Here is a 25,481-nt window from a genome sequence, read left to right on the forward strand (position 1 = left end):
GGCCAACCCTTGAAACTTGAGCCAAACGTGCCTCGTTACGAGGCTGAAGAGGAGGGAGCGTGTCCGGAACAAGAAATAGCTGGGAGCGGATCGCCTGCAGAGAGGAAAACAAAAGGGAGTACACTGTTGGCGTGCCGTGGTGTGCGTGCCATTAGTTGTGTGTGTGTTAGCGTGTTTATATGGGCCAACTTGTTAAACACAATTTCCTTTGGGGAAAACAAAGCTCTTTTCCAGCCCTGTTCAAAAACAAACAAAATAAAACAAAAATGTTGGATGTTAACTTTTGTCATCTTTTGTTTCTTTAAGTCCAAACATATAGAGTTCAATTTGGAATTTTGCCTGGGACTAAAACGTCACAGCAAGTAAAAGTTCCCTCTCTCTTTTTTTCCATTCATCTAGCAGCATAAATACAGTTTGGCCACTGGGGGAAAACAGTAGAGGGGAAGGGGGCAGGGGGTTCAAGGGCATTAATCCACAGCACTTAGAGCAAAGAACCTTTACTTCGTCTCGTCACAACACCGGCATTGAGGAAACCACCCCAGCTAGATTCTGAAAAATTCTGGACAGCATTGATGTTTATATGTGGAGACGGAGTTCTAAACCCAGGTATGTAGAAAACAGAAAGGAAGAACAAACAACTCAAATAAAAAAAAAAAAAACCTTTGTGACATAATGACAGCAAACCTAAACAGAGCAGCTTTCTAATACTGGGATTTGTTGCTGTTGGCAACCGTGAGGAAAAAACAAAACCCCTTTCATATGATAAACCAAAAAACGTATTGAAATTCACAGTTGTGTTTGTGTGCGATATTCTAAAATCAAACTTGTGAAACCGAGTGTAGAACAATAAGAACGGAAATGGAGTGACAAGAAACGAGCCTGATTACAGGCCGAACCCTCCGATCGCTTTCTCTCCTCTGCAACAAGCAGCTCTTCTGTGTGCGGAAATTTAGCTTTAAAATGTTTACCACCTTCCTCAATCTCTTCCACTCTGCGGTTGGCCGTTTTGAGTGTATGTGTGTGTGGGCGCGCACTGATGGGAGGGTATGTGGGGGAGAGGGGGGAAGGGGGTCTTTTAAAAAATAATATATCTCTGTACATCTCAAAATCTGTCAGGCTTGAGCGAAACCAAGTCTCTGTGCGAAGCTGACCCCGAACCGAAAGGGTTGAGAGTCACTTCAAAAGAGTTCAGTCGTCATTCCTTTTCTTATTTCTCCCAGCTAATCAAGGGACAGACCGGTCTTGCCTCCCCCCTGCCTCGTTTCCAGCCCGATCCCCTCCCGATTCCACCTCGTACTGGTGGTAGGGGGTCAAAAGCAGGGGCTGAACACATGTGAGGGTCTGTGGCTCTGTTGGTAACATTTGCCCAAAGGGGGACGGGGAGGATGATGGTAGAGGACAGGACAGCCCACTGGTGGTGGTGGTGGTTGTAGATTTTGCGAGTTTGGGTAAGAGTTCTGGGCTATGGCCCCTCCGGTTTCTAGGTGCCTCATCTCCCATTCCCTCTCTATTCCTTCCTCTCCGTGGTTCGCTCTCTTCGTCCTTCCCCCAACATCCCTTCTCACTTCATGTCCACGTCAAAGTCCAGCACCAGCAGCTTGGTCTCCTCTGTGCCGTTGCGGCTGCCCACTGCGCACACCAGCTTGGTGTTGGAGGCCCGGATGCGCCACACCACACCACCGCTGCCGCCACTCTCCAGAGTCACCAGGTTTCGGATGAACTCGCCCGTCTTCAGGTCCCACAGTTTAACTGTGCCATCATCCGAGCTGGTGATGACAAAGTTCTTGTTGAACTGGAGGCACGTCACGGCGCTCTGGTGCTTGTGGGGACCTGGACACACAAAGAAAGATGCAGATGGTTAAGGGAAGAAATGTGCGGTAAAAAAAAGGCCTTTACCACAGCTGGAACTTTTCAGCTCCAGGGGTAGATGTTTGATGGCCCAGGAAACATCAAGAGCAGTGTTGGCTTTTCCATGACAATTTGTTTCAGACTATAAATTCTACAGTTATTTGCTTTGATATTTACTGTTGGTCCAGCACCTGTAAAAATGTTCAAAAATCTCTTCTTCCCTTCAATTACTAAAACTTTAGTACATTTCTTCAGACAGTAAGCAGGCATTAGGTTGCAGGTGTTAACCAGAGCTAGGACTCGGGATAGGAATATCTTGTACTTAAATATTTACGTTTTAATAATTATGCATTAGTTGTAGATGACACCTATGCCTTGAAACATAAAAACCAAGAACATCATGATGACTGTGTTGTTGTCTCTATGCGTACAAGAAGTCTTGAAAAAGCCACTATTAGTAATTTATCATCATTGTGATGGAAATGTAAACAGTAATGCACAAGAGGGAACTGTTGGTTCCCGATTATTCCTGCAGGGTTTTCCACCGTGTTGTACAGCAGACCACCTCACCCTCACCAGAAATAAAGAGTAAGACCACCCCTGCGAACTAAAACATTAACATTCAGGGGGAAGGAGTGACATTTTCTAAAGAGTCTGTCTATTGTTTAGGCTGCCATCTCCTAAGGAAATTGATCACAAGACTCCCCCTGTCCTGGGCCTCCACAGTTCCTGGTATAATTTAGTCCAGTAATGATAAGAGAGCAGTGGATGGGTGAATTTAAAATGAACTAGAGTTGTGGCATAAGAAAAGATACAAAACAAAACCTCTGTATGCCTGTGAGTGGAAGGGGAAAATGCATCTGTTGTAGTCCTGAAGCTGTTGTGAGTGTAGTGAGGTCTTTAGGACGAGCTGCAGTGACATGCCAGGACTCGGACCTGTCACTGTCACGGAGGCTAAACAGCTCCAGCTACACCTCCGTCTGGTGTGTTTGTGTGCTGGCAGCAGGCAGGAGGCCACAGTTAAAGTGAAGATGGCGGCTCTTACTGCCTTCATTGAGGTGACTTTATTTGTGACTGTACACGAGCAGTGACTTCCCCAAGGGGCTTGAAAATGATATCTTAATTAAATCAATTAGGGCGACACAAAACACAAACAAGCGCAGAATCAAGTGCTGGCAAAACAAAGTCCTTTTACTGGAGGTTGCTATAGCAGCTATTTCTTTCAGACACATTTAATTTCTTTCCACTTTCACAATCCATTTGCAGTGAAAATTTGTTGAAAATCTCACCGTCAACACGCGCTCGCATCTTTTACATTTCTGTCTCTGGTTAGATCAAAGGCTGTGTTATTTACCCGGGTATACAATGCTGCTTTGCACCAACCCCCAACATGCCTGACTCTCTCCTCCCTCCTCTTCCTCTCCCTCCATTACCACAACAAAGCAGCCAGTTCCATCATTACCTACACTCTCTACAGCTGACAGTGACGACCTTGTTGCTTGCCTATTGTCTTATCAAAACACACTAATGAATGGCAGATATTGTCCGCTGACCTAATTATATGACCTACAAAGTTCCCTGGCCCTCATCCCTTCACTGTAGTCCCCCCTCCTCCTCCTCACAAGACACGCACACATCCTCCCTCCGGGCGGGTTTATTCCTCCCGTCTCTCTTCAGGCTCTCACTGGGGCATCCCATTGTTCAGCGGGTGTGTGTGTTGGTGTTTGTAAGAGCAGCATTCAGGGTTGTAGTTTGCTAATGAGGGCATTTAGGGGCGGGGTACTGGTGGTTGCTGCTGCTGCTATTCAGCGAAAGGATTTCCAACTTCCTGTGAGGCACCAGTGCTGCTAATAGAGTTTAAACTATTCCAGCAGACACAAAAGAAAATGAGACTGTAATCAGGACCAGCAGACCCACAAGGTGTTGGCTCACACAGACAAACAGGTCATTTAGTCTGAGTTTTAATTGGACTCAAGTCCTATCTTGTGTGCTTGTCGTTGTCATTATTCTATGTTTAGTTACACATTTATAGCTGAGTGGTTCTGCAGCCTGTTTTATAAACTCACCACAGTTGCTCCATCTCTTATGTTTCACCTACTGTAGTGCATTATTCAGGTGATGTGATGCAGAAAGACACTACCAACTAAAAAAAGAGACGGTAATGTATGACAGTAGCTGCTAGTCCTTTTTATCTGCTAAGCTCAAATGTATTCACTGGACGCTGATTTTAAACTGGATGTTATTTAAAACTTTTAGCTATATAAATGTGGATATTGTTTAAATTTTTATTTCCATACGATTGAACTGTCGATGTTTAGGTTGGTTTGGTCAAGTTTACAATCAGACCACAACTGCAGAAGCTGGATATTTTACCCATTTATCCATTACTTTTACCCAAATGTTTATACTTCTCTGCTCACTGTGAACTACCTAACACACAATACAATGTGTTTGTATATACCTCAATCATTTATTGATCTCTTCTGTTGTGCTTTAATATTTTTACCCTAATGTGAAGATTACACTTAAATATATAGATGGTGGACTCACCTTGCAGTGTTTGCAGGCACTGGCCCGTCTTGATGTCCCAGATCTTGACAGTGGAGTCTGCGTTGCCTGAGACCAGGATGTTGTCTTTGAGCTCCATGCCGCTGGTGAGGGACTGATGCCCCGTTAGCGTGTGGATGCAGTTGCCCGTCTCCACGTCCCAGACCCTTATAGACGTGTCCAATGAGCCGCTCACCACGTGGATCCCATCAAACTAGAAGGCAGAGAGAATCTAAAGGTCAGCCTCGACACTTGCAGACTCAATTTCGATGGAACTTTTTAAACTGAGAATTAAGTTGCCATCGGTAACTGTCACCTCAACTTGCAGTTGCTGCTTACACAGCATACTTTGATTCTATTAACAAACTTAAGATTAAACTCATTGAAATGAATGAATTTTATTGATTTCTTTTACGTTCCCACGTCCAATAGTAGAGCATCAACACTTTAAAAGCCTAACGATGCAGCGTGGTACAAAAACCAATCTATCAGTGCAGTAAACAGCCTCGTCTCATCTCTCTGGTGATGGCACCAGCTAAAGTGCACTGTAATCACACAGAGTGGGTGAGAGGACATCTTAGAGGACACAGACCATGATTTTCTTTTCACAGAATGAACAAACAACCACATATATGTTTGGAGAAGATACATTAAAACATTATAAAACAGTAGAAAAACAGTGCAATCAGATTAGATTGTCTTTTTTTTGTGCCACACTGGCAAAGAAACTACCTGAACACAAGGAGAGGAATTCTCAAATAACACAATATGAATACTTGTACATACAGTATGTACATATTGATGAGGCTGTCCTAGGTTACTCTCAGATTGAACCTGGTTAAATTGGTGGAGACGCAGCACTAAACTGAAAACAACAAACTCTGAAACACGCTCATTTGTTGGGGAGATACACTGACAGTTACGTTTAATATTTTCATTTGGCTCAATAAAACTTTAAAATGTTTTGAAAGTTATGTTGCAGTTTGTGATGATACAGTGACTTCCTGTTTACACAGTTTTCTTTTGAGCAGATGGTGCGATGGTGTTTCCTCGCAACCAGTTTACACATTACGAGTCTTTGTAAGAGAAGATCCTTAACTTTTAACAAATGGAATAATTTATTTTACTCAACATGCAAATGCAACAAAAAAAAAACAAAAAACAACACCACACTAGTGATTGTGTGTCTCAAGCTGCTCACCTGTAATGAATACACTCTGTTGGTGTGGCCCTGCAGCGTGTGGAGGCAGGTCTCTGTCTCGGGGTCCCACACTTTGACCATGAAATCGTAGGCACCGCTGACCACCCTCCGCCCGTCATACTGGACACAGCGCACCGCCGCCACGTGGCCCATGAGGACGTGTAAACACTGACCTGTCTCAATGTCCCAGACGCGCAGCGTGGCGTCACGAGAGCCACTGACCACCCTGAAACCAGAAATACACAAAGACAGCAAGTTAAGTGCTTGTACTGGAGCTATACGTGGAATATATAAGTTTGGGTGCAGTCAAAACTTTTGTGAATTCAAGTCTTTATGTTGAGCTTCACTTTCCCACAGAGGGAACATCTTCCATTCTGTAAGATTAAATTCTTAAATTCAATAGTCTAACACAACACATTCATTCATACCTTGGCAGCTGCATTGACAGAATAATGAGACGAATATGAACATTTTCCTTCCCACCTCTGACAACAAGAAACCTACAGCATCACATTCATGTCCATACTTGAATGTACAAAAACACCCATTTAACTCAAACAGTCGCCCTGCAGCAGTGTCTTCACCCGGTATGGAAAATGAAGGATATATTATAGAAAAGGAAACTCCCTTTAGGGAAGATTTTTTTTTTTTTTTTACATTTTTCAGATTATTACAGTAAAAACCATTTGGACCAAGGATATTACTGAAAAAAATAAAGACAGTAGGAGAACATGTTTGAGGAGAATCTGGTCACTGATTGATAGCTCTTTCTTTAACTTCCACCAGATTACAGACAGATTTCAATAAAGACAGACAGAGATTCCTATTACAGGGTATTGAGATTTAAAAAACAAAAAACAAAACATGTTGTAAATAGATAAAGCACATACTCTCTATTTGTAAAATGGCTTATGGTGCAACATAGATGGGAAATCACCAACATGTTATTCACTGTCTGCCTGCAGCTTACAGCATTTCCAGGGTGAGTAATCATATGCTACACAAAAACCTTGGTGGGCCCTAAGGCGAAAAGAGCACTTTGAGTCTCTGGAGTGTATTACTGAGTGAATGAATGAGCAGCAGTTCACTTAAGATGGCTCACAGGGTCTATTTAATCATTATGAGACCGCATTGCTCACTTTCATAGAGATACTGTCCTCTTATAGTGTTGCAGACATGCTCTTTTTGCTTGCTAGGATCACTGTTAAATCGGGTGTCATGATTCTAATAATAGAGCGTATAGGACATGAAAGGAATAGTTCAACTTTTTGGGACTTTATTGCTGAGAGTTAGATGAGTACCGTTTACACAGACAAAGATATAACTTCTTATTTGGCAGAGTCGGGCTATCCATTTCCTCCTGCTTCCAGTCTTTATGCTAAGATAAGCTAGCGATAGCTTCATATTAACCGTACAGACGTGATAACTGTATTGATCTTCTCATCCAAACTCTTGGCAAGAAAGCAAATAAATGCATTTTATAAAGATATCAAACTATGCCTTTAACAAATAAACTTTTAGATTTATGAACAGTTTGCTACGTAATTAGTTGTAAAACCCTCTAACATATTTAATGGGTTTATCTGGAGCAGCAACTAACAAGTATTAGTATTTTTATTTGACATTGTTTAATACTGATTATTAATAATAGTCATCACACTTTCCTGAAGCCTGAAGTGACATCTTAAAATAGCTTGTTTTGTATGACCAGTTGTATAAAACCCAAAGATATCTGGTTCAATGTTGCAAAGACAAAAAGAGAAAATCCTCACACACTAGGGAATCTTCAGAAATAATTTTTTCAGCTCTAGATTTACGAGCTATAATTGCATCATATCCAAAGAACCACATTTCACAAGTCACTACAAAAGTTAATGAGGCTCAACGGTGAGAATCGCCCATACCTTTTCTCATGTAGGTGCATGCAGCGCACTGTTGAGGTATGCCCATAGAGGGTGTGGATACATTCTCCTGTCTCTGCGTTCCAGACCTTGAGTGTGCGATCAGTGGAGCCGCTGATAATAATGTTGTCTCTCATCTGGGATGACCACACGCCCCCTGTGTGGCCCACCAATGTGCGCAGACACTTAAAAAGATCACAGGGGAAGAAGATCATTATATTTCTCAGTTAGTACAGACTTTGGATGTAAGAAAAGTTAGTTTTCAAAGACAATCAAGGTGATTTCATTCATATTTGTTACATTTGAGAACTCATAAAATCCAATTTTTTTCCTCTCCTGTGACCCCTTAGTGCCTACAGGGGAAAAAAGACAAGTAAAATGAAATTCCTGTGACCTTTCAGGCTGAAAGAGGAGCTCAGTCGTTCCATACCTGCTGCGGCTGTACTGGGACAAAATCTCTCCCTCAGCTTTTATAATTGCTTTTACTTATCTGTTGGAAACGCGGGCGATTCAAGCCTTTTGCAGAAAGGGTTGACAACTGTCTTCAGTAAAGAAATGCGCCCATTCATCCACATTAGGGATGGTAGATTAGCTATTGATTACCGCAGTTATGGGAATCTTTGTGATCAATTGAATGTGCGTCACTACAGTTTGTCTAATTTGTCCCTCGATTTAATTATCCTAAAAGGCATTAAATTAAAATTCTTTGGGGAGAGGAGCAAACTGTAGAAGAGGTCTCTGGCGAGTGCTGCAGTTATGTCAGGTTCAGAGTGGAGCATGTTGCTGAAGTGTACAACATGTGACCCCCTGACTGTAGCTGATAAGCCGCTGAGCAGTGAATGGCAGCGCAGGGCAAGAGGTTTTATTGCAGCGAGTAAAAGAGGAAGATGATGCTCCAGCCTGTCTTCCTCCCTCTCTGTGCTGTGATAAAGAGAATCACTTCATTAACTGTGGGCCAATGTGGCATGACCTTACAATCAACCTCACTACAGTGTTAAAAGTCTTACTTGTTTTATCACCATGGTCCTTTCTTCTTTTATACAGCAGTGAAATACATAATCCTGGAGCTGGGACATTTGACTAAATTACACTTAATTGTACACTTAAAATATAACATGGCTATTTTGTGGATTATCGTGCTATATTATCAGGATTCAGACTGTCCACATTTGTGATAAATATTTGCTTTTCTTCTGTTTATTGTGAATCATACTCTCAAGGATGCAAGATTTTTCTTGTGAATCGGAGCCAGCGGTTGAGGTTCCAAGAACAAGAATCACAGTGTGTGATTAGAGCCTACTCAAACACTATGTGGGAAGAGAAAATACCTGAAATGAAGGGCTTAGGCTTATTTATCTGTCAGTGAAACAACCCTAAAATGAGGCTGTCCCTGAGAGTGAAAGATTTGCATTCTTTTAATGAACCTTTTTTTGTGTACAAGGGTTTTTATACAATGCGTATCATCTGCATTATATTTTCTATTTATACACATATGTGGCATCCAATCTTAAGGGGTTAAAGAAAAAAAACAGTGGAAGAGTTATCCAGTACAGCAGCCTCAGAGCTCTAGACTATGGAATTGTGTAAGATATATCAGAATATGCAGGTCAACTTGGCTAAAGGCTGCATGCAGCTAATATTTAAATAACATTTTGCAGGTCAAGACATCAAATTATTATAAACTCACATATGCATGATCTAAAAAAACCCAGACTACAGCTGAATCTATATTAGGCATGCTTAAAATGTATCTTATAAATTGTGAAACACCCCAATAGCCAAGCTGAAAACCACCACAGAAGAAACCTTCAAAGCCTTCGTCATAACTTACGATCTCATTGTTACCAGAATAGATCTGATCATTACCAAAACAACTGTCTGATAATTATGATAAATGGTTAAAATGGTTATTGATCGTCTCTCTTTGAGAAGACAGATAAAGTAATGAACTTGGTGGAGTAGGAATCTCTGCTGCTGCCTCCTCGATTATTTTCTATTGGGAGATTTTAGCCAAGTTGAGTCTCATATGATGCCTCTCTTGCAATGCTTCCCCCAGCAACTGAAAAAAACTGACCATGCTCTCAGCTTTTTTAACAAATGGAGGTGGAATAAGGCTGAAGAATGAATCAAAATGGTGCAGACTGAGGGTATTCTGAGTGCTGAGTGAGAATGATTGTGGCAATATGTTTGCGCGTTTCCATTCCTTGAGCTGCTGATTTGATGGCATAGGTCATGATTTACTGCTTCACTTAAGTCCTGACAGATGTGGTACCACAACTACACTGTCCTTTCCTCAACAGAAGAGGGCATTATTATGGAAACCTCTCTTGCATTCATATCCACCCATGCATAAAATGCTAGATGGCCTTCATTAATTTAATTTGACAATTTAAGCAGTAATTTCCCCATCTCTAATCATTTTAAGTATTCCTCTTAAGTTCACAGCTCCACAAGCAATCTCTAATCTCTGTTGGTTAAAAAAAAGGAGGAGAAGGTAATCTGGGTATCCATGCAGCTAAAGCATCTGGCAGAGGACAACTCTCCCTGGATATGACAGCAGTCCACAGGTCTGCCATCTTAGATCTGCCTGACAGCTGAGACTGCTGCTGACAGGCACCACCAAGGACATGCGCTGCTCTGTTAAGCACCAGGCATCCACCTTTGCAGCAATGAGATGTGTGCAGCTGTTTGTGTGCAGAAGATTGACATCTTTCACTGAAGCTGGAGGACACGCATAGACAAAAAGGTCCCATCAGGTGAAGACGGAGCCTTCAAGTATCATCTAAGGAATCGCTTCTTCAGCAGGAAAACAGGCTTGTTTTGAAATTCCTCCAGACCACAAATCTGAACTGCACTTAAAAGCTTCAACATCTTACGTTAACTTGTGTTTGTTCAATTTCTGATGGAATACTTTCACCACAATCAAATCCCCATTGTCTCACCTGATCGCTAAGCAACGGCCCAGTTCTTTCAGAGATATGGAAGCATTTACATATAATGTGCTCATGTAATAACTCCCTGATTGCCTCACAGCAAGTGTTCGATTCACTGTATTTTCTATAACAAGATAAAGCAAAGGCAAGACAAACTGGCAGCAAAGTTGAAACATTAGCAAATACCCATCTTGGTCTTTGGCAAGACTGTGCTGGAGTAACGGTATCTGATGAATATTTGTTGAACATTTCGTAAATTAAGCCATGTCCATGCAAATAACCCTTTTTGCTTTTTGTGCTAAAATGCCCAGTGAGTTTGAAAAATACATGATTCACCAACAAATCTTGAATAGAAAAAAAATTGATACTGGACAGAGTCATTAGAAACATCTGTTACAATCTTGTGAGCATTATAACTGATTCCCTATTTAGATAAGTGCTGGGGATACAGAGGGTAGGAAAAAAACATGAGAACATTTTCAGGCTGAAAAGTGATGCAACACCACATTGTCCCATCACAGGGGAATCTTTTTGATCGCTTGATATTGAATACAAGGTCTTAGAGTAAAAGCATCACAAGTGTTAACGCTGCTCTACCTCTGGCACAACTTGTCTATGCTGTGACCAATTTCTTTTTCCATCCTATCAATTTAAATCTACCTACAGTGCAAGCCGCCGGAGATGCATTTCAAATCTCTCCTCTGTAGAAAATGACAGATGTAGCTGCTGATCTGAGAGTATGAGCCAATTTACCCTTGTAATCTATAATCGCCCACCAAACTCATTGCTGATTTGCAGGCACTGCTTTCTCTGACGAATGAAAAATAACCCGAAATCAAACATAATATCTTTTCAGAGCATGTAGGTGATGGAGCAAAGAAAAGAAAACCACATCTTCAGTCTAATGGCAGCGTTTAAAGATTAACATCAGAGCTCTTCATCTCCGTTGATCATCGCTCTGCTCTCGCTTATTGATCCAATTTTGACTAATACCCAAGTTGCGGTGTTAGCAGCTGAGCTGTGGAAGGGTACCCTGAGCTTTCTTTGAAGTTAAAGGATTTATGTGAAAGATAAAAAGGCGAACCAAGGTCAAACAAATCACTTTTGAAGAAGGAAGGTTATGGAGTAGATATTTTCCTAACATCTTGGCTTTTTGCAATATGAAGGACAAGAATAATTTATATGGGCACGTGGACTGGGAACCACAAGAGGCCTTCGTCAAATGGCCAAACTGTGCAACCTCAAGATCACTGATCGCCGATTTACTGCATCTCACAGGGACAAACTGACAGTGAGGAAAAAGTAGCAATCAGGTGCTCAAATACGCTGGCAAAGACTATAAAGAATGTTGACAGCAGAGAGGAAAAACAAATGCAGGTGCTGGTAATCCCATTGTACTTTTACTTTACAGTTTTACTGGCATCGACAGCCACTTCACCCGAAATGGTCGACTAGGCTTAATTGGCCATTCCTCTCGAGTGAGGGATTCTCTCTCTGGTGTTGAGAGTTAAGGAAGCAAAGAGATGAAATCCACAGAGGGGATGTGCTCTGAATACAGCACCCAAACAGAAACGGATTTAGGTTCATCTCTTCTTCGTGACTAATGTAAACAAACAATTTTGAGGCAGATTAACGTTGTAGAAACCACAGACAATATACAGTGCGTCTTTGACGTAAGTCTGAAGGCAGGGTGGTTTCATGAATAGTAGTTGAGCCTGCTGGTGATATGACTCATCGCAGACTTCCTCCACCAATATGGAACCATCGCAGCTGTAACTCAACAACCTGTCATCCAGATATGAGTCTTTGGGTGGAGGAGAGCCAAATCATGCTCTGTGCCTATTGGATGACCTTGGCGAGATCTGTTAAGATCAGCAAATGCTGTGACTGATATGCGTGTAATCACTAGTGGGCCGAATGCCAACTTTAGTATCTGTTAGACTGAATCTTTGCAGCAATGAAAAGCAAGCTCTCTGGTCTATTGTGTCCAACATAAAGAGAAACCTACTGCAGTGTAATCACGCAGAATATCAATTTCTCTAAGGGCTTTTCTCTGAATATGTTTTTATTTTTGTGAAATGAAAAAAGCAAGTTCACAGCCCGACCGTATCTCATTCATTTGCCAAGTGAAAGGAATAGAGTTCCTAACAGTTTACAGAGGATTTTTAAAAAAAATGAAAATTGAAAATAGAGTCCAATACTGAGGCATGAAAGCGCTGCAACTTACAACAATCTGTGAACCTCTCTCTAACACGACAGTACAACCACTGCCTTCCTTTTTAATACACAGCGTAAAGCCGCAGCACAAGGCCTGTGTGGCTGCACCAGCTTCAGCAATGAATACTAACACCGCTTGTGGACGTGCCGTGTAACAAGTCTGCAAAATGGCTAAATGTAAGAGGGGAGAATAGACAGATAAAGTCTTGCCTATCAGGTTAGTGGGAGCTGTGCATATACAGTTAGGTGTCAGGTAGGAAAGCTGTTATGTTTTGTATATTGCTAAATGCACAACATGCCACATAAGATAACATCAAGTCTTATAAGCATTAAGGAATAATTTGTCTCCTTCTCTTCCCAGTCAACAATTCTGACAAAATGATGAAGGAGGATTTAACATAGAACTTAAATTTCTTAGTTAACACTTACCTTTCCTGTGATGGCTGACCAGACTTTCAGCGTGTTGTCGTCAGAGCCGCTGACGATGCGGTTGCCACAGAACTGGAGGCAGGTGATCACGTGGTCATCATGACCTTTCAGCACCTTTTAGATGGTAACAGATAAAAAAAGATGCAGTGAGAAGGACACGGACGACGGGGTGGACGTGGAATGACAAAGCAAATAGCAAGAACTGAGGCTGACAATGACACGTCTCTTGTGCCTTATTCACAAAGGGGAGATAAGAGGAAAATGTCATCAAGTGCTGCAGGTGTACACAACTCTTTGAGCAGAGCTGTGTGTGTGTGTGGGGGGGTGTGTGTGTACTCTCTACTGCCTAATAATGGGTCACAGGACTGCTAGCTCAGCAATCACTGTATATGCAAAGGAGTATGAAGAGCACAGTAACCAAATTTACATCAGTGGAGGCCTAAAACGACCCGTGGCTGTTTCAAAAGCATACAGGGCCCATTAAGATGAGCTCTAGCATGCTGGCTATGCTTGGTAAACTTCTGAACAGTTAAAAGACAAATTGAGTCTTTAGATTGAAAGAAAGTTATATCATCCCTGTGCTCCAGCTCAATTATCATTCAGCACAAATACTGTGGAGCATAGACCTGACCTATCACTAACTTTCCATCAACTCCACACCTCAGAACCTTTATTGAACTGTCTTTCTGTGACGCCGAGCCGTTTGATATCAGATCTCTAAGATAAGCTAACCTGTGGGGAATTTAAGTTTAAAAAAAAAAAAAGCTACCTTGGGTGATTTGAGGTCCCCTCTCCTCCAGTTAGTGTCTATTCTGTGCTGCCTGATGTAGGCACTCTTCCAGGGGCTGTGAGTGAAGCCAGGCTTGACGATTTTCCTCTTCTTGAGGGGCAGAGGCTCGTCGATGCCTATTAGGAGAGAGACAGAAGCAGATTGGACTAAGCAGGCTCAGGTTTCACTTCAAAAAGTTTATTTTAAAAAACAGATACAACCACAACTTTAACGACAACATTGACCACAGCGGTAGATTCAGACTGCTCCCGCTGGGTAACTGTATGTTGTTTGTCTGTCTGCATCTGTTACAAAGGCTTGAGACTCACCTTCTTCCCTGCATTTCTCCCTCCACAGCAGGTTGTCTTCTGCTAGGATGCGCCAGTAGCGACACGTCTGGGCTGCTTGGAGGAGGTCTTTAGGTTCCAGGAATGACAGCACATACAAAGCCAGCTGTTGAGAGACAAGGACAAAGAATGTGAGAGGTGTAAATGGAAAAAGACAGCCAAAAAGGAGCCATCATTCACTGCAGCAGGTGTGTATACAACAATACAAACACTTCATGGAAGAAGACTTAAAAGTTTGCAGTGACTAAATCACAACAACAATAAGTTAAAAGCTGAGAAGACATGCTTGCCGAACAAACTATGTGCACAATATTAACAGCATGAATCTAACTGACAAGGGGGAGACAATATTAACCAGACAGTATTAACCATAGAACTGAATCCACATTTCTATTGAAGCCTAACAAAAATATTCAATAAGAGCTTCACAGAGCAGGTAATAATACCAGGGCTACTGTTTGTTAAGCCAAAGCCTGCATATAAAGACACAAAACCTGGTATAATGAGCATAAATCTGGACCCCTGGGCAGTAACAAAAAAAAAAAAACTGGGATAACAGCATACCAGCTGGTTTTTTTTTTTTTTTTTTCAAACAGGCATATATTTAGACAAAGCTCTCAACACACAATATCCATTGCAACTCTGAAACAATGCAGTGGATTAACTATTAAGTGATTGCTCTGTACCGTCATAAAAAGGGCAAGGATTATGGGGAAGGATAATATCATTTTGCGGGATGAAGTGTAACCCGTTGTGCAAATATTGTTCTTTTATTAAATTACAATAATCCGAGGTGATAACGACTCGCAGCACACTGTGTGACAAATTCAGGAGTGAACATCAGGATGGAGTCAAATGTCAGGTCCACAATAACGGGGGCGGCCGATTTCACAAGAGTGTGTTAGGTCAGTCTTCATTTTTCTCCTAGAATCGTATCTAATGTAGGGCTGCAACTAACAATTATATTCATTATTGATCAATTACTTTAATTAGTCATCTGCTCTGTAAAATATCAGAAAATAATGCTAAATTCTATAATTTCTCACAGCCCTATGTGATGTTTTCATATAGCTTGTTTTATTTGACCAAACATCTGTCTAGAAAGTTCGTCAGCGCTTATTTCCTCAAAGATTTGCAGATGTTTCCTTGTCAAATATCCGAGTTTGTGCAGTTGAAACTTCTTTAACAACATTTTAAAGACAACTGAGGGTCCTCATGAAGAGTTAGCCTCTTGTTGGTTCTCCACATTCATAAGATTTTTACAGTTTAGGTTTAGGGTTATTTCAAGTCCCTTGCCCCGGATAAGACCCACAAACCTTGACATCCCTCAATTACCTGAAAGCCTGTCTAAGCCAGCAGTCATTACCGGACTGGGGGATATTCTAAGTTTTATATAGGGACCTCGAGTCAGTGATTGCTTTTTAAGCCTGACACACCGCCCTCTGCATATTCTCTTCATCGTTTCAATTTCAACTGCATCTAAAGTGCTGGCCACACGGATTGTCCTGTTAAAATGACTTGACAGCCCCACCCAATATAAATCCAGCAGCTCTGGCAAAGAAGAGAGATGGGATTTATCAAAAGAGGGTCAGAGGGAACAGCATATAAAAAAAAAAAAGAGACAGAAAACAAAATGAAAAGGGAGGGCTCATGTCCCGAGAACACACATGACGCTGTTGTATGTTTGCCTTTGGAGCAAGTGCTGCTGACACCTTGAAATGTTGCATCCTATTGCCTCACTCTCCACGCTACTAACCCCCTCTTTTATCCCAGCACCTGCCAGACAGAGACAAGGTGTTGAGTATTTGATCAGCTACAGCAGATACGGTGGAATGGGGCTGTTTTGTAAGAATCCCTTATGTGATCTTATCATCAGTGTGGCACTTCAGATTGTTTGTATTGTCAGTTATGATGCAGAACAAAAACAAGACACCCACTATGGATGCCGTGAAATGATGTGAGGAAAGATGGTGACAGGATATGGGCTGGAGAGGAAGCCTCAGCTCTGTCGCATACGCTCATTCAAAAACAATGTCTGCCACAAGGGATTCCCATGAGAGTTCAGGTCAGACGGAAGAGGAATGGAAGGACATGGACTAGAGATGAAGTTGTGAGTTGGTAACAGAAAACACGAATTCAGTGACTCACCTCTTTGGGCAGCAGGGAGATGAAGTCTCGCTGAAACTGCGGCTCGATCACCTGCATCATATGCTTGACTTGTGTGGGCTCACAGCTGTCTATCAGCTCATCCAGCGCCAGCAGCTTCTCTGGGCCAGTCCAGCTCTGGAACACAAAAGGACACAGGAACTGGTTTGAAAAAAAAAAAACCTACAGTACATTTCTGTCTAAATTGACTTACTGAGTGCTAGCATGTGGTGGCTGATAAAAACCTAATGAAAAGAGAAATCCTGTGATCTAACCCTCCAGAAAATAAAGTGCACCCATCTAGTTAACTCGCGCTTGACGGTGATAGCGTCACGCATTATCCGCTTCAAACTACGTGGAGTGACTGCTGTTGAAGAAAAGGAGCTAATTAAAAATAGTGAGCTGCACTGGTTGTTGTCACCTTACTCTTACACCTTTATCACAGCTTAACATATTTTCACCAATAACATCCAAGAGACTTTAGACATGTATGCATTTTGCTGCTGGGCAGTATTTAAAATACCTTTTTCAGGATCACCATGTTACTTACTTTTACACACAGCATAGCATTCCTATTATTTACCTTGTATCTAGCGGTGTTTAGTTAAGTTAAGCTGTTGTTTTTTTCTGTTACATTATTATAGGGACTGTTTAGCTTGTATAGTAACGTATCCCTGTATTCTCTCTGCACTGTCCTCTTCAGGGCTTCTCAAAATAAAGGCAAAAACCTATTTGTTTGTCTATCACAGGTGGCACGTATACACTAGTTGAACACTCCCAACAGAATATTCATTACAACTGGATTACACACTCAACATAACTGTAAACGTAGATAACTGAAAAACAGTATGGACTAATTGTACCAATCCATCGCTGTCAAAATAGACGCCTCAGTGTGCTTATATAGGCTGCAATTTACTTTGATTTGAGCGTCTTGGAAATATACTGCCTTGTGCAGTGTGCCTGTAACACGTTAATGTTCCCTACGTGACCTCCACAGCAGCACTGAGTTGCTTGAGGCACCTGCCTATTTCTAGCAGCCAGCACATTAGTGGAAAATTTGAACATCAGGAACTAGACTCCATTTACAACTCTTTGGGGTTGTTTCTTCTGCTTGAACATTCAGTTGTTTAATGTTGGCTGCTGAATAGCACTGTACTGCATGTTGGACACAACAGCCTCAGTTGTTTTCCTCTGTGGAGCACTGAAATCTAACAATGATTACAGGCTATGAGGCAGGATGGGAAATCTGGCACTCACAAACCACCTGTAATTTGGCAGCTAAAAGCTTTAACCAGAGGTGCTGGTTCTGGAGGTAATCAGGGGGTTCAGAGACCTCCTCCCTACCATCAGGAGGGGCACACACAACAGCTACTTGTGTGTTGCATCCATTTCATGCTATAGATTAGTGTTTTTTGTTTAAACAGAATCCGACCACAGGTTCATAATTCCCAACCTGAGATAGGATTTGCTGCTAGTAAACCCTTAAGTCTGTAGTTTGTTTGTCATGTTCATTCATGACAGTTTGTGTCATTTTATTTTTCTCTAATTTGTTAAATTAAGCTTGAACAGTTATGACTGTTTTCCTTAAAAAAAAAAAAACTTGCAAAATGTAGAATATAAAATTTGATTTGTTCCCCATGGGGCTGTAAACATTGCAGAATATTTATCTCTAATCAAACTTCTAAAAAATGTATTCCGAGACTTTCCGGGCTAAGCTCTAGTGATTAATTGTAGTTTATCATTTTTGGTAAAGTATTTTCCTCTCAACATGTCAGGTCTACTTCTTCTTTAGTTCTTGATTTCTTAACATTTCCCAGAAATTCTGTCAACAATCTTTTGCAAATGTCAGTAACACAAACCAGGAGTTTACATCTGGGATCATAGTACTGATCCTTGAACATGTAGGGAATTCAGTCTGACTCACTGATCTGCAAACGTTACTCTCATGATCAACTAATCATTGTGACGGGCTGCTGATAAAATACTTCAGTTCTTACATTCAAGGAAATGTTCGAGTATCTGCTGAAAAACTCCTATTTGATTTCATAACGACTGAATTCTTTAGGCTGCAAACAAAACAGATTACTGAGCTACAGTCTTAATGCTAAGCTAAGTTAATTGGCTGGAGAGACATGAGCGACATCGATCTTGGAATAACAACAAAATAAGCACATTTCCCAAAATCTTAAACTAATCTTTTAATGGAATATGTGACTTTGTCGTGATCATGTCGGTCCTTGGTTTTGTCTTTTTTGAGTGCAAAATCCCCTAAGAATTACCAGCAGTTTGGAAGTTTTTGTGGAAAACATTCTTTCTAGCTACAGTATGCTGCTTTGTAGTTGTGTCTCCCTCTCTAATAGGAGCTACAGGCTACGACTGGACTGGGGAATGTACAGAATGTAAGTTTGAGGTTTAGCTGCCAGATTACAGACAGTACAGATACTGCAGCGGGTCAGACCTGAGGACTAATATTCGTAAAACAAACACCGGAGGTGTCACAGGTTCGCACAGCTATTCAAAGATAATGAGTTTAAACTCTCTTAGGTAATGAAATCCATGGTAACCCATTATATAGGAAATCAGAGAGACCCCATCAAGGCTAATATGCTTAAATGACATCCTATTTCCATGAGGTCTGGAATCATTAGAACTGAACTCTAACACAAAGGAAATGTCTCTATTATGTTGCATCTGTACTGATAATGATTATATAGTAACATTAATATAAAAAATACAATACTGTAATATGGAGAAATGAATAAAGTATTATCTTATCTCTCTATCAGTCTATGGGATGTACAGACAATGACAATAATCACTGAAGTGGTTGAACAGCAGATACAATTAGTAAATGCTGTCTATTCATGCATCACTGTTCTCGCATAATGTACTAAAAATAGATCACAAGGTAATAATAGTCATAGATTATCCTGCAATGACTTAGTATGGCTTATTTATTCCTTATTTGTTTCAGAGGATCATAAAAGACAGCATCTGTTCAACCTTTAATGCAGACTATAAGACTACAGTAGAAATGTGACATTAAAACTGCTTTTTAGTCTGAACAGGTACGGCTAATTCCAATTCCACGCTACAGTGCCTATGGTAATGTGGTGGGCCAGAACAACAAGGCACCAATTATCTTTGAGACTAAGTGAACATTGATTGGGCACAACATCTGCTTTTTGATGAGCTTTTGCTCGAGGGTTCACAGTCGCCCATGGGGGAAAAGAAAAAGAAGAACTCCACCGTGCTCACCTGAAATGTTCGGAGCCATTCTTGGAGACCCGTGGGTGGCTGGATTGAGGTGATACGCCGTCTCTGCTGCCCCTGACCATTGGCTGCTCTAAGGTGGCCAAATGTGGTGGGTGTGGCTGGACATGGGACAATTCCTGTCGGGCTGCAATTAATAAGAAAAAAAACAGAGAAAACAGGATCATTATAGACATATTAAGGATACACTGTTAATGAGAACAATAACCTCATTAGTTTAGACAGCATTTAGTTGTTCCCGGTTTTGGTGCAATTTCTGCAGATATTTCCACTATAAATAACACAAAAGATGAAACACTAGAACAGGAAATACAGAGAAAAAAGTGAAAGCATGTGTATTCTGTGAGGCAAATTCAATTAAAAACGTTTTTTGTCATGTTATGCTAATTTCTGAAATTAACTCCTATTCTCTCTTTTCACATCCAAATCGTAATTTATATTCTTCAAGCAAGTGTAATATTGTAACATAATTCAAAAACAGTTATTAGTTAATTAGACAGTTCTATTCTGAATTTATAAATGTAAATAAAATCTAAACTTGCAGAAAAATAATGATATTTTATGTCCTTTTTACACATTTCCTAGTTTTATACTGAAACTTTTCCTCTGACATGCAATGTGTCAAAATCGCACAAAACTCAATAAATATTTGCCTGAGAGCACTTCCAAGATATATTTTTAACTCACAGACTTCAAAGTATGTGCAATCCAATAGATTTCTGTTCAAGTCCAGACTCCTGTTGTAAGAACCTGGATGTGAATAGCAGCACAGGCCTTCAAAGAGTGCCTGTTTGCCCTTGTAATATAAGGGCAGCAGGAGAAGCCAACCAGTGGGCACCCTCAATACTCCGGATTCTGCTTCCTGACAGCAAAATGGAAAGCTGGGGGTCCATTTCATTATTGATTCATTTTTAATGGGAGTGGAAGCTGAGACGGAGCCAGTTACATGGCAACATTTACAGTTAAGTGGCTGTGTTCAGTCTGAATTTTAATGTGGCTACATGTGAACACGTACATTAAATTTTCAGGGCTGGAGAAACATCTGGGATGCTGGAGATACAATATGATGTGAAACATCATTCTGTTTGAAGACACATAGCATCTTTGTTCATACCTCTTGATGTTTTTTCCTCATTTCTTTTCATGCTAGGTTCATTTAATATGTGTACAACACTAAAATAAGGAGAGAGGGCTCTATAAAATTTGTAATTTCTTCCAAAATCCTTTTGATCTTAAGGTGGGAAACAAATGCAGAACACTGCAGTAAAAGAAAAATTGGGAAAAGGCGTGTCTCTATTGAGCAACTGGGAGGCCTTATGGGTGAAATCTAGGTTGCTTTACCTTGGATATTCCGGGCCTTTACAGGGCTTTTTTCCTGAAGGGAAAGATCGGACCTCGGGGCCATGGTCCAACTTTCTCTTCATCTGCAAAAGATAAAAAGAGTAAAGACTAAACATTAGAAACAATCACAGCATAGTACTGGAGGAGACTGTAGTGGAAAAAAACGTATTACATTACATACTTCTGAGGAGTAAATATAAATGTATAGAATTTGGTTGGAGGGGGAATAATCCATAATTTTTTTCTTTCCCTTCTGATACCTAAGTCTAAGTCACTTTACTTTTAAGGGAGAAGCCAGGTCTCGAAAAGCAAATTTAAGAAAGGACACGGTTAATGAAAGTTTTTAAAAAGAGGGGTGGAAGCAGAAAATTGCTTTTTCAAGTTACAGACTTTGTTAACATTATGTCTGAAATTCAGCATATAAAATACAGACACCACAGTCTTGCAACAGCTTTATGCAAATAGGTAATTAAACTTTAATGCATAGGCTAGAGATTCAATTTATTAACATGTTCCATAACAGCTATATGTAGGTGAAGCAGCTCCACATTATGAGACAGTGGGAAACAAAGCAGGTGCTTGTTTAACAATGCTGAGCTTTATTTTGATGGTTTGTCTGTGTTGGCAGAACATGACAAGTGACAACACTGAACCCTGGGCAACCAGACATGCCATAATATCCAGAGGCGATCACACATTGGCACCCAAAACTCCAAGTGTACAGACTGTTCATGCACACAAAATAACCACTAAGTACAAAAACGTGTTCGGGGAGAGTACAGAGTGCATTTTTTGGCATTGAAGTTTGATTCACACTGATACTCGAGACAGAAAAACAGAGCAAGTCAGTTCTTTATCACCCTGTATCACCTGCGTGTGCACACACCACCCGATCCCTGTTACCACCTACCCTACTGCGCAAACAAAGGAGCCTGTGTAAAGGCCTGGGCAAGCCAATTTTCTTCATCCCATGGCTGCCACTCTCTCTGGCAAAGCCTCTCAACACACATGCAAGTGATCACCATCTCATTGCCGGTCCCTCATGAAACAAACTAAACACTGATTGTCTAAATATGACTAAATATGTTGCATGTTTAAGTGAAAGCTTAGCAAGATTTGATCGCGGCCCTGCAGTAACATCAAGTAAAAGACAGAATTTACAAAAGAGACAAAAAAAACAACCGTTTTCTTTCTAGGCTTTTAAAATCAGCTACATTGTTGGAGCCACCAGCAGCACCAACAAAGACCAAACAATAGACATCATGGTGCAGATGAATGATTCATACCTGCACTGTGGCACGTTTACTTATGGCATTACACTTCCCATTTTACACTTTCATTTAGGGTCAAAAGAATTTGTCGACAGTTTGTCTACAGTTACAGTCGAGCTTGTTGCGCTGCAAGACCCGACCTGTAGTGGGCGATTTGTTGCAGAACTTCTGTAACCTCCTGCCATTGTAGGAACTGATAATGGCTTGTAGAAAGCAGAAACCACATTCAACACTAACTTTTTCCCCCTCTTGAGGCAAACAATGGTGTTTTGATACATTTTTGGTATGTTATTGTAGTACGCCACACAAAAAAAACACAGCACTGGACGTCTGACTCCATACTGTCTGGCTTTACAGTGGCATGATTACATGTCTCTCCTCAAAATGTGTGTTTTTTTGTTTTTTATCACTATAATTTGGTGTGGAGTGTGTGTTTGTCCTCTCAGTGTTTCCAGCCTGAGGCACACATTTGAGTGTTGCAATATATCAAGACAATGACAAACCTAGAGAAAACAATTTAGAAATGATGAATGACGAGGAGGAGGAGCTCAGAAACTGCACCCATGCATTAGGTATCAATACAAGATCCCTACCTCAGTATTTCACGTGGACTACAGAATGAATCAATGCAACAAAACAACAGACACAACCAAAGTCTGAGTTTCAACAGACATGTGTACATGACTAGTACACCAATGTAAACAGGTTATAGGTGCCCCCTGGACATTAGACTGTGAGCTGACCAATGATTTGTGTGACCTTTTCCTCACCAGTCAGCTCCTGTGTAAATCTGTAGAGATCATTAAGGGAAGAGCCATAAAAATCCTTGAGTATTTCATATAGAGATGCATAGAAAAAGCACTGGGGGAAAAAGTGGCAAAGAAAACGTGCCAATTTAGTCCAAATGTTTTGAAAAGCAAGGTAGACATGTAGTTTACTTTCCACTTGTCTACATTTAAAATATCTGGCTGGCGGTGAGTCTGATTGCTAGGGAAATAAAGGAGGGTTTATAAGATATTTCTTGCTCGTTAAGATCCAGCTCTAAAACCCAACTGCCTTGTTCTTAAAGTAGTGATCTCACTGCAATGGCAGTTCAGTAGCCAAGGAGAGCCTGGGTGAGAGTGAAAAGTGAGAGAGAGAGAGAGAGAGAAGGGGGAGCACTGGCTGGCTGTCTTTTGAGTGTGTGTGTGTGTGTACCCCTGTGTGCACATGTAAGAAACAAACTAAAGGCGGGCGTGAAAAAGAAAAAAAACAGCGTGTAACCAGCCTCTTCTTGTGTTTCAGCCTGGGAAAAGGTAACCTGAGAACGCAGTGTTTGTAAATCACTACTAATCAGTCCTCCCCTCCTTCCTCTTGGCTTCCCCCTTTCCCTGTCTGTCCAAAAGCACGACAGACGGATAACACGGAGAGTTAATGATATTTTAAAGACAGCAATCGCTCTTACATAATGTGTTGATTCATTTCAACACAGGCTACATCCTGCAGCATCACTCACTTGAAAAATCTTTTCTCATTTTTCAAATACTGTTTCAAGCGGCCGTGAAACAGTTTCATCATGTCAATCAGCTTTGCCAGAGACAGTGAAACACTTGCGTCTGACTACTGGCCATTTTGGAAACAACTGCCAAGTTGTAGAATAGAAAGGAGGACCAGAAATGAAACCCAATGAGAAAATGGGCTTGAGTATGTATTTCAAATAAATCAGCCTTGGCGTTTCTTTCAGTGCCATCAAAGAGAGGCATAGAAATATTCACGCTCTAGGGGCTGACTTCAAAATCCTGATATTTTAGAATGAGCACATCCACAAAATGGATGGAGAATATAAATGAGTCACTGTTCAATTCAAAAAAGTATTGCCCATTGATTAAGAATGACATTTTCACTTAATCATTGGGATTAATTGAGCAAAAGCTTCAACGCTACACATAAAAAAAATCCCCCACAGCAAAGGGATTTTTATTTTGATCGGATTTTGACACGTGAGCAATTAAAAACACTTGTTTACATTGCAGACTCTGCATCATAGATTCCCTTTTATATTACTCTACATATCCAACTAAATGAGCATCATTTTATGGCTGCCATCCAGCATAATACACCCAACATCCTTGAGGATATTCTACCTCTCGCAGTCTGACACAGTGACCCATTATCTGTGGTTGGAGCCCGAGGCGAGTGCACGATGTCAGGGAATGGGCTACTCCAACGGGCGACAGCAGACCGATCACATGCATCCATCTCAGGCACTCACTTTGGTCAGTGCAAGATAACCACTGCTGCATAATGTACAATCATAAAAACCCTGCAAACTGGGGAGGATCGCAGGAGGAAAACTGGCTGTATTTAGCCCCTGGTACTGATTGTTATTCAGAAAAGTGGAAGTCTGCATGTGTGAAAAACATAGGAAGGAAGTGATACCGGTCAGGTATATGTAGTATGTAAATTGTATAAGCTAAAGCATCTACTAGGTTATGTAGAAGGGAGGACCACAGCTGATGTACAGGTGCAGAGAGCATCGAGCCAAGGCTGAAGCAAAATGGGATCTTGTGCCTCCCCAGAAGACGGGGGAAGATCAGTAGTGTACAAAAGGTGGAAATATTAACATATTTTAATCCAGCATTGCAGAATTAAATGGCCATATGTGCCACAGCAGTAAACACCCCCCCTCCTTTACAAACACAACGAATAGCCCGGGATCAGTGCGGTGGCGTTTATTTACACCACTGAAGTTACTATGAAGGAAAAGGATGCCAAAATCGCCAACATATAACGCAACGCGAACATAACATAACATTAAGGCCCGGGCAATTAAAGAGCCGTCCCTGGGGGTCTGCTACACTGCTGTTCATCCTCCGCAGTGGCCGTACAATCTGCCGAGAGAGGCGCGTCAAAGATAATGAGGGCGACAGAGCGAGTCAAACATTAAATAATAGGAGACGGGGTTGGTGGGGTGTTGTTCGCGGTGATAATACGAGCAGGAATTTGCTACTCACTTTGTAGAAAATCATCTTTAAAGTGCCGTAGAACCCCATCCTTGTAATCCGGTGTGTTTTCCCTTTTTTTGTTTCCCTCTTCAGTGACAGTCGGTGAAGTCCAAATGTGTGTGCGCGGTGGGGAGATGGCTCTGACAGTGTGAGGGCAGCGTACTCTCAGGTAAATCCGACGCCGTCTCTGATGTGAACATGCTCGGGCACGTCACCGGACTGGCGTGCATGCAGTAGATTCCCCCGGTAAAGGCATTAAAAAAAAAAAAAAA

At 41.2% G+C, this 25,481-nt stretch overlaps 1 protein-coding gene across 1 annotated transcript in view; it reads right to left on the reverse strand.

Moving 5' to 3' along the window:
• Positions 1-246: 246 nt before the first annotated feature.
• The window catches only part of fbxw7 (F-box and WD repeat domain containing 7), a gene marked incomplete at its 5' end in the record, with an annotated part of 110,856 nt that continues 85,621 nt past the window's right edge, over positions 247-25,481 (reverse strand). The window contains 10 exon segments of the mRNA XM_035659354.1: positions 247-1,830; positions 4,399-4,609; positions 5,597-5,822; positions 7,501-7,682; positions 13,077-13,190; positions 13,846-13,982; positions 14,175-14,298; positions 16,341-16,475; positions 19,599-19,740; positions 20,955-21,037. Coding sequence (XP_035515247.1) covers positions 1,562-1,830; positions 4,399-4,609; positions 5,597-5,822; positions 7,501-7,682; positions 13,077-13,190; positions 13,846-13,982; positions 14,175-14,298; positions 16,341-16,475; positions 19,599-19,740; positions 20,955-21,037 — 1,623 coding nt within the window. The 3' untranslated portion in view covers positions 247-1,561.

This window comes from Morone saxatilis, unplaced genomic scaffold, assembly GCF_004916995.1.
Source record: "Morone saxatilis isolate NCDOM2014 unplaced genomic scaffold, NCSU_SB_2.0 Contig17, whole genome shotgun sequence".
Lineage (NCBI taxonomy): Eukaryota > Metazoa > Chordata > Actinopteri > Moronidae > Morone > Morone saxatilis.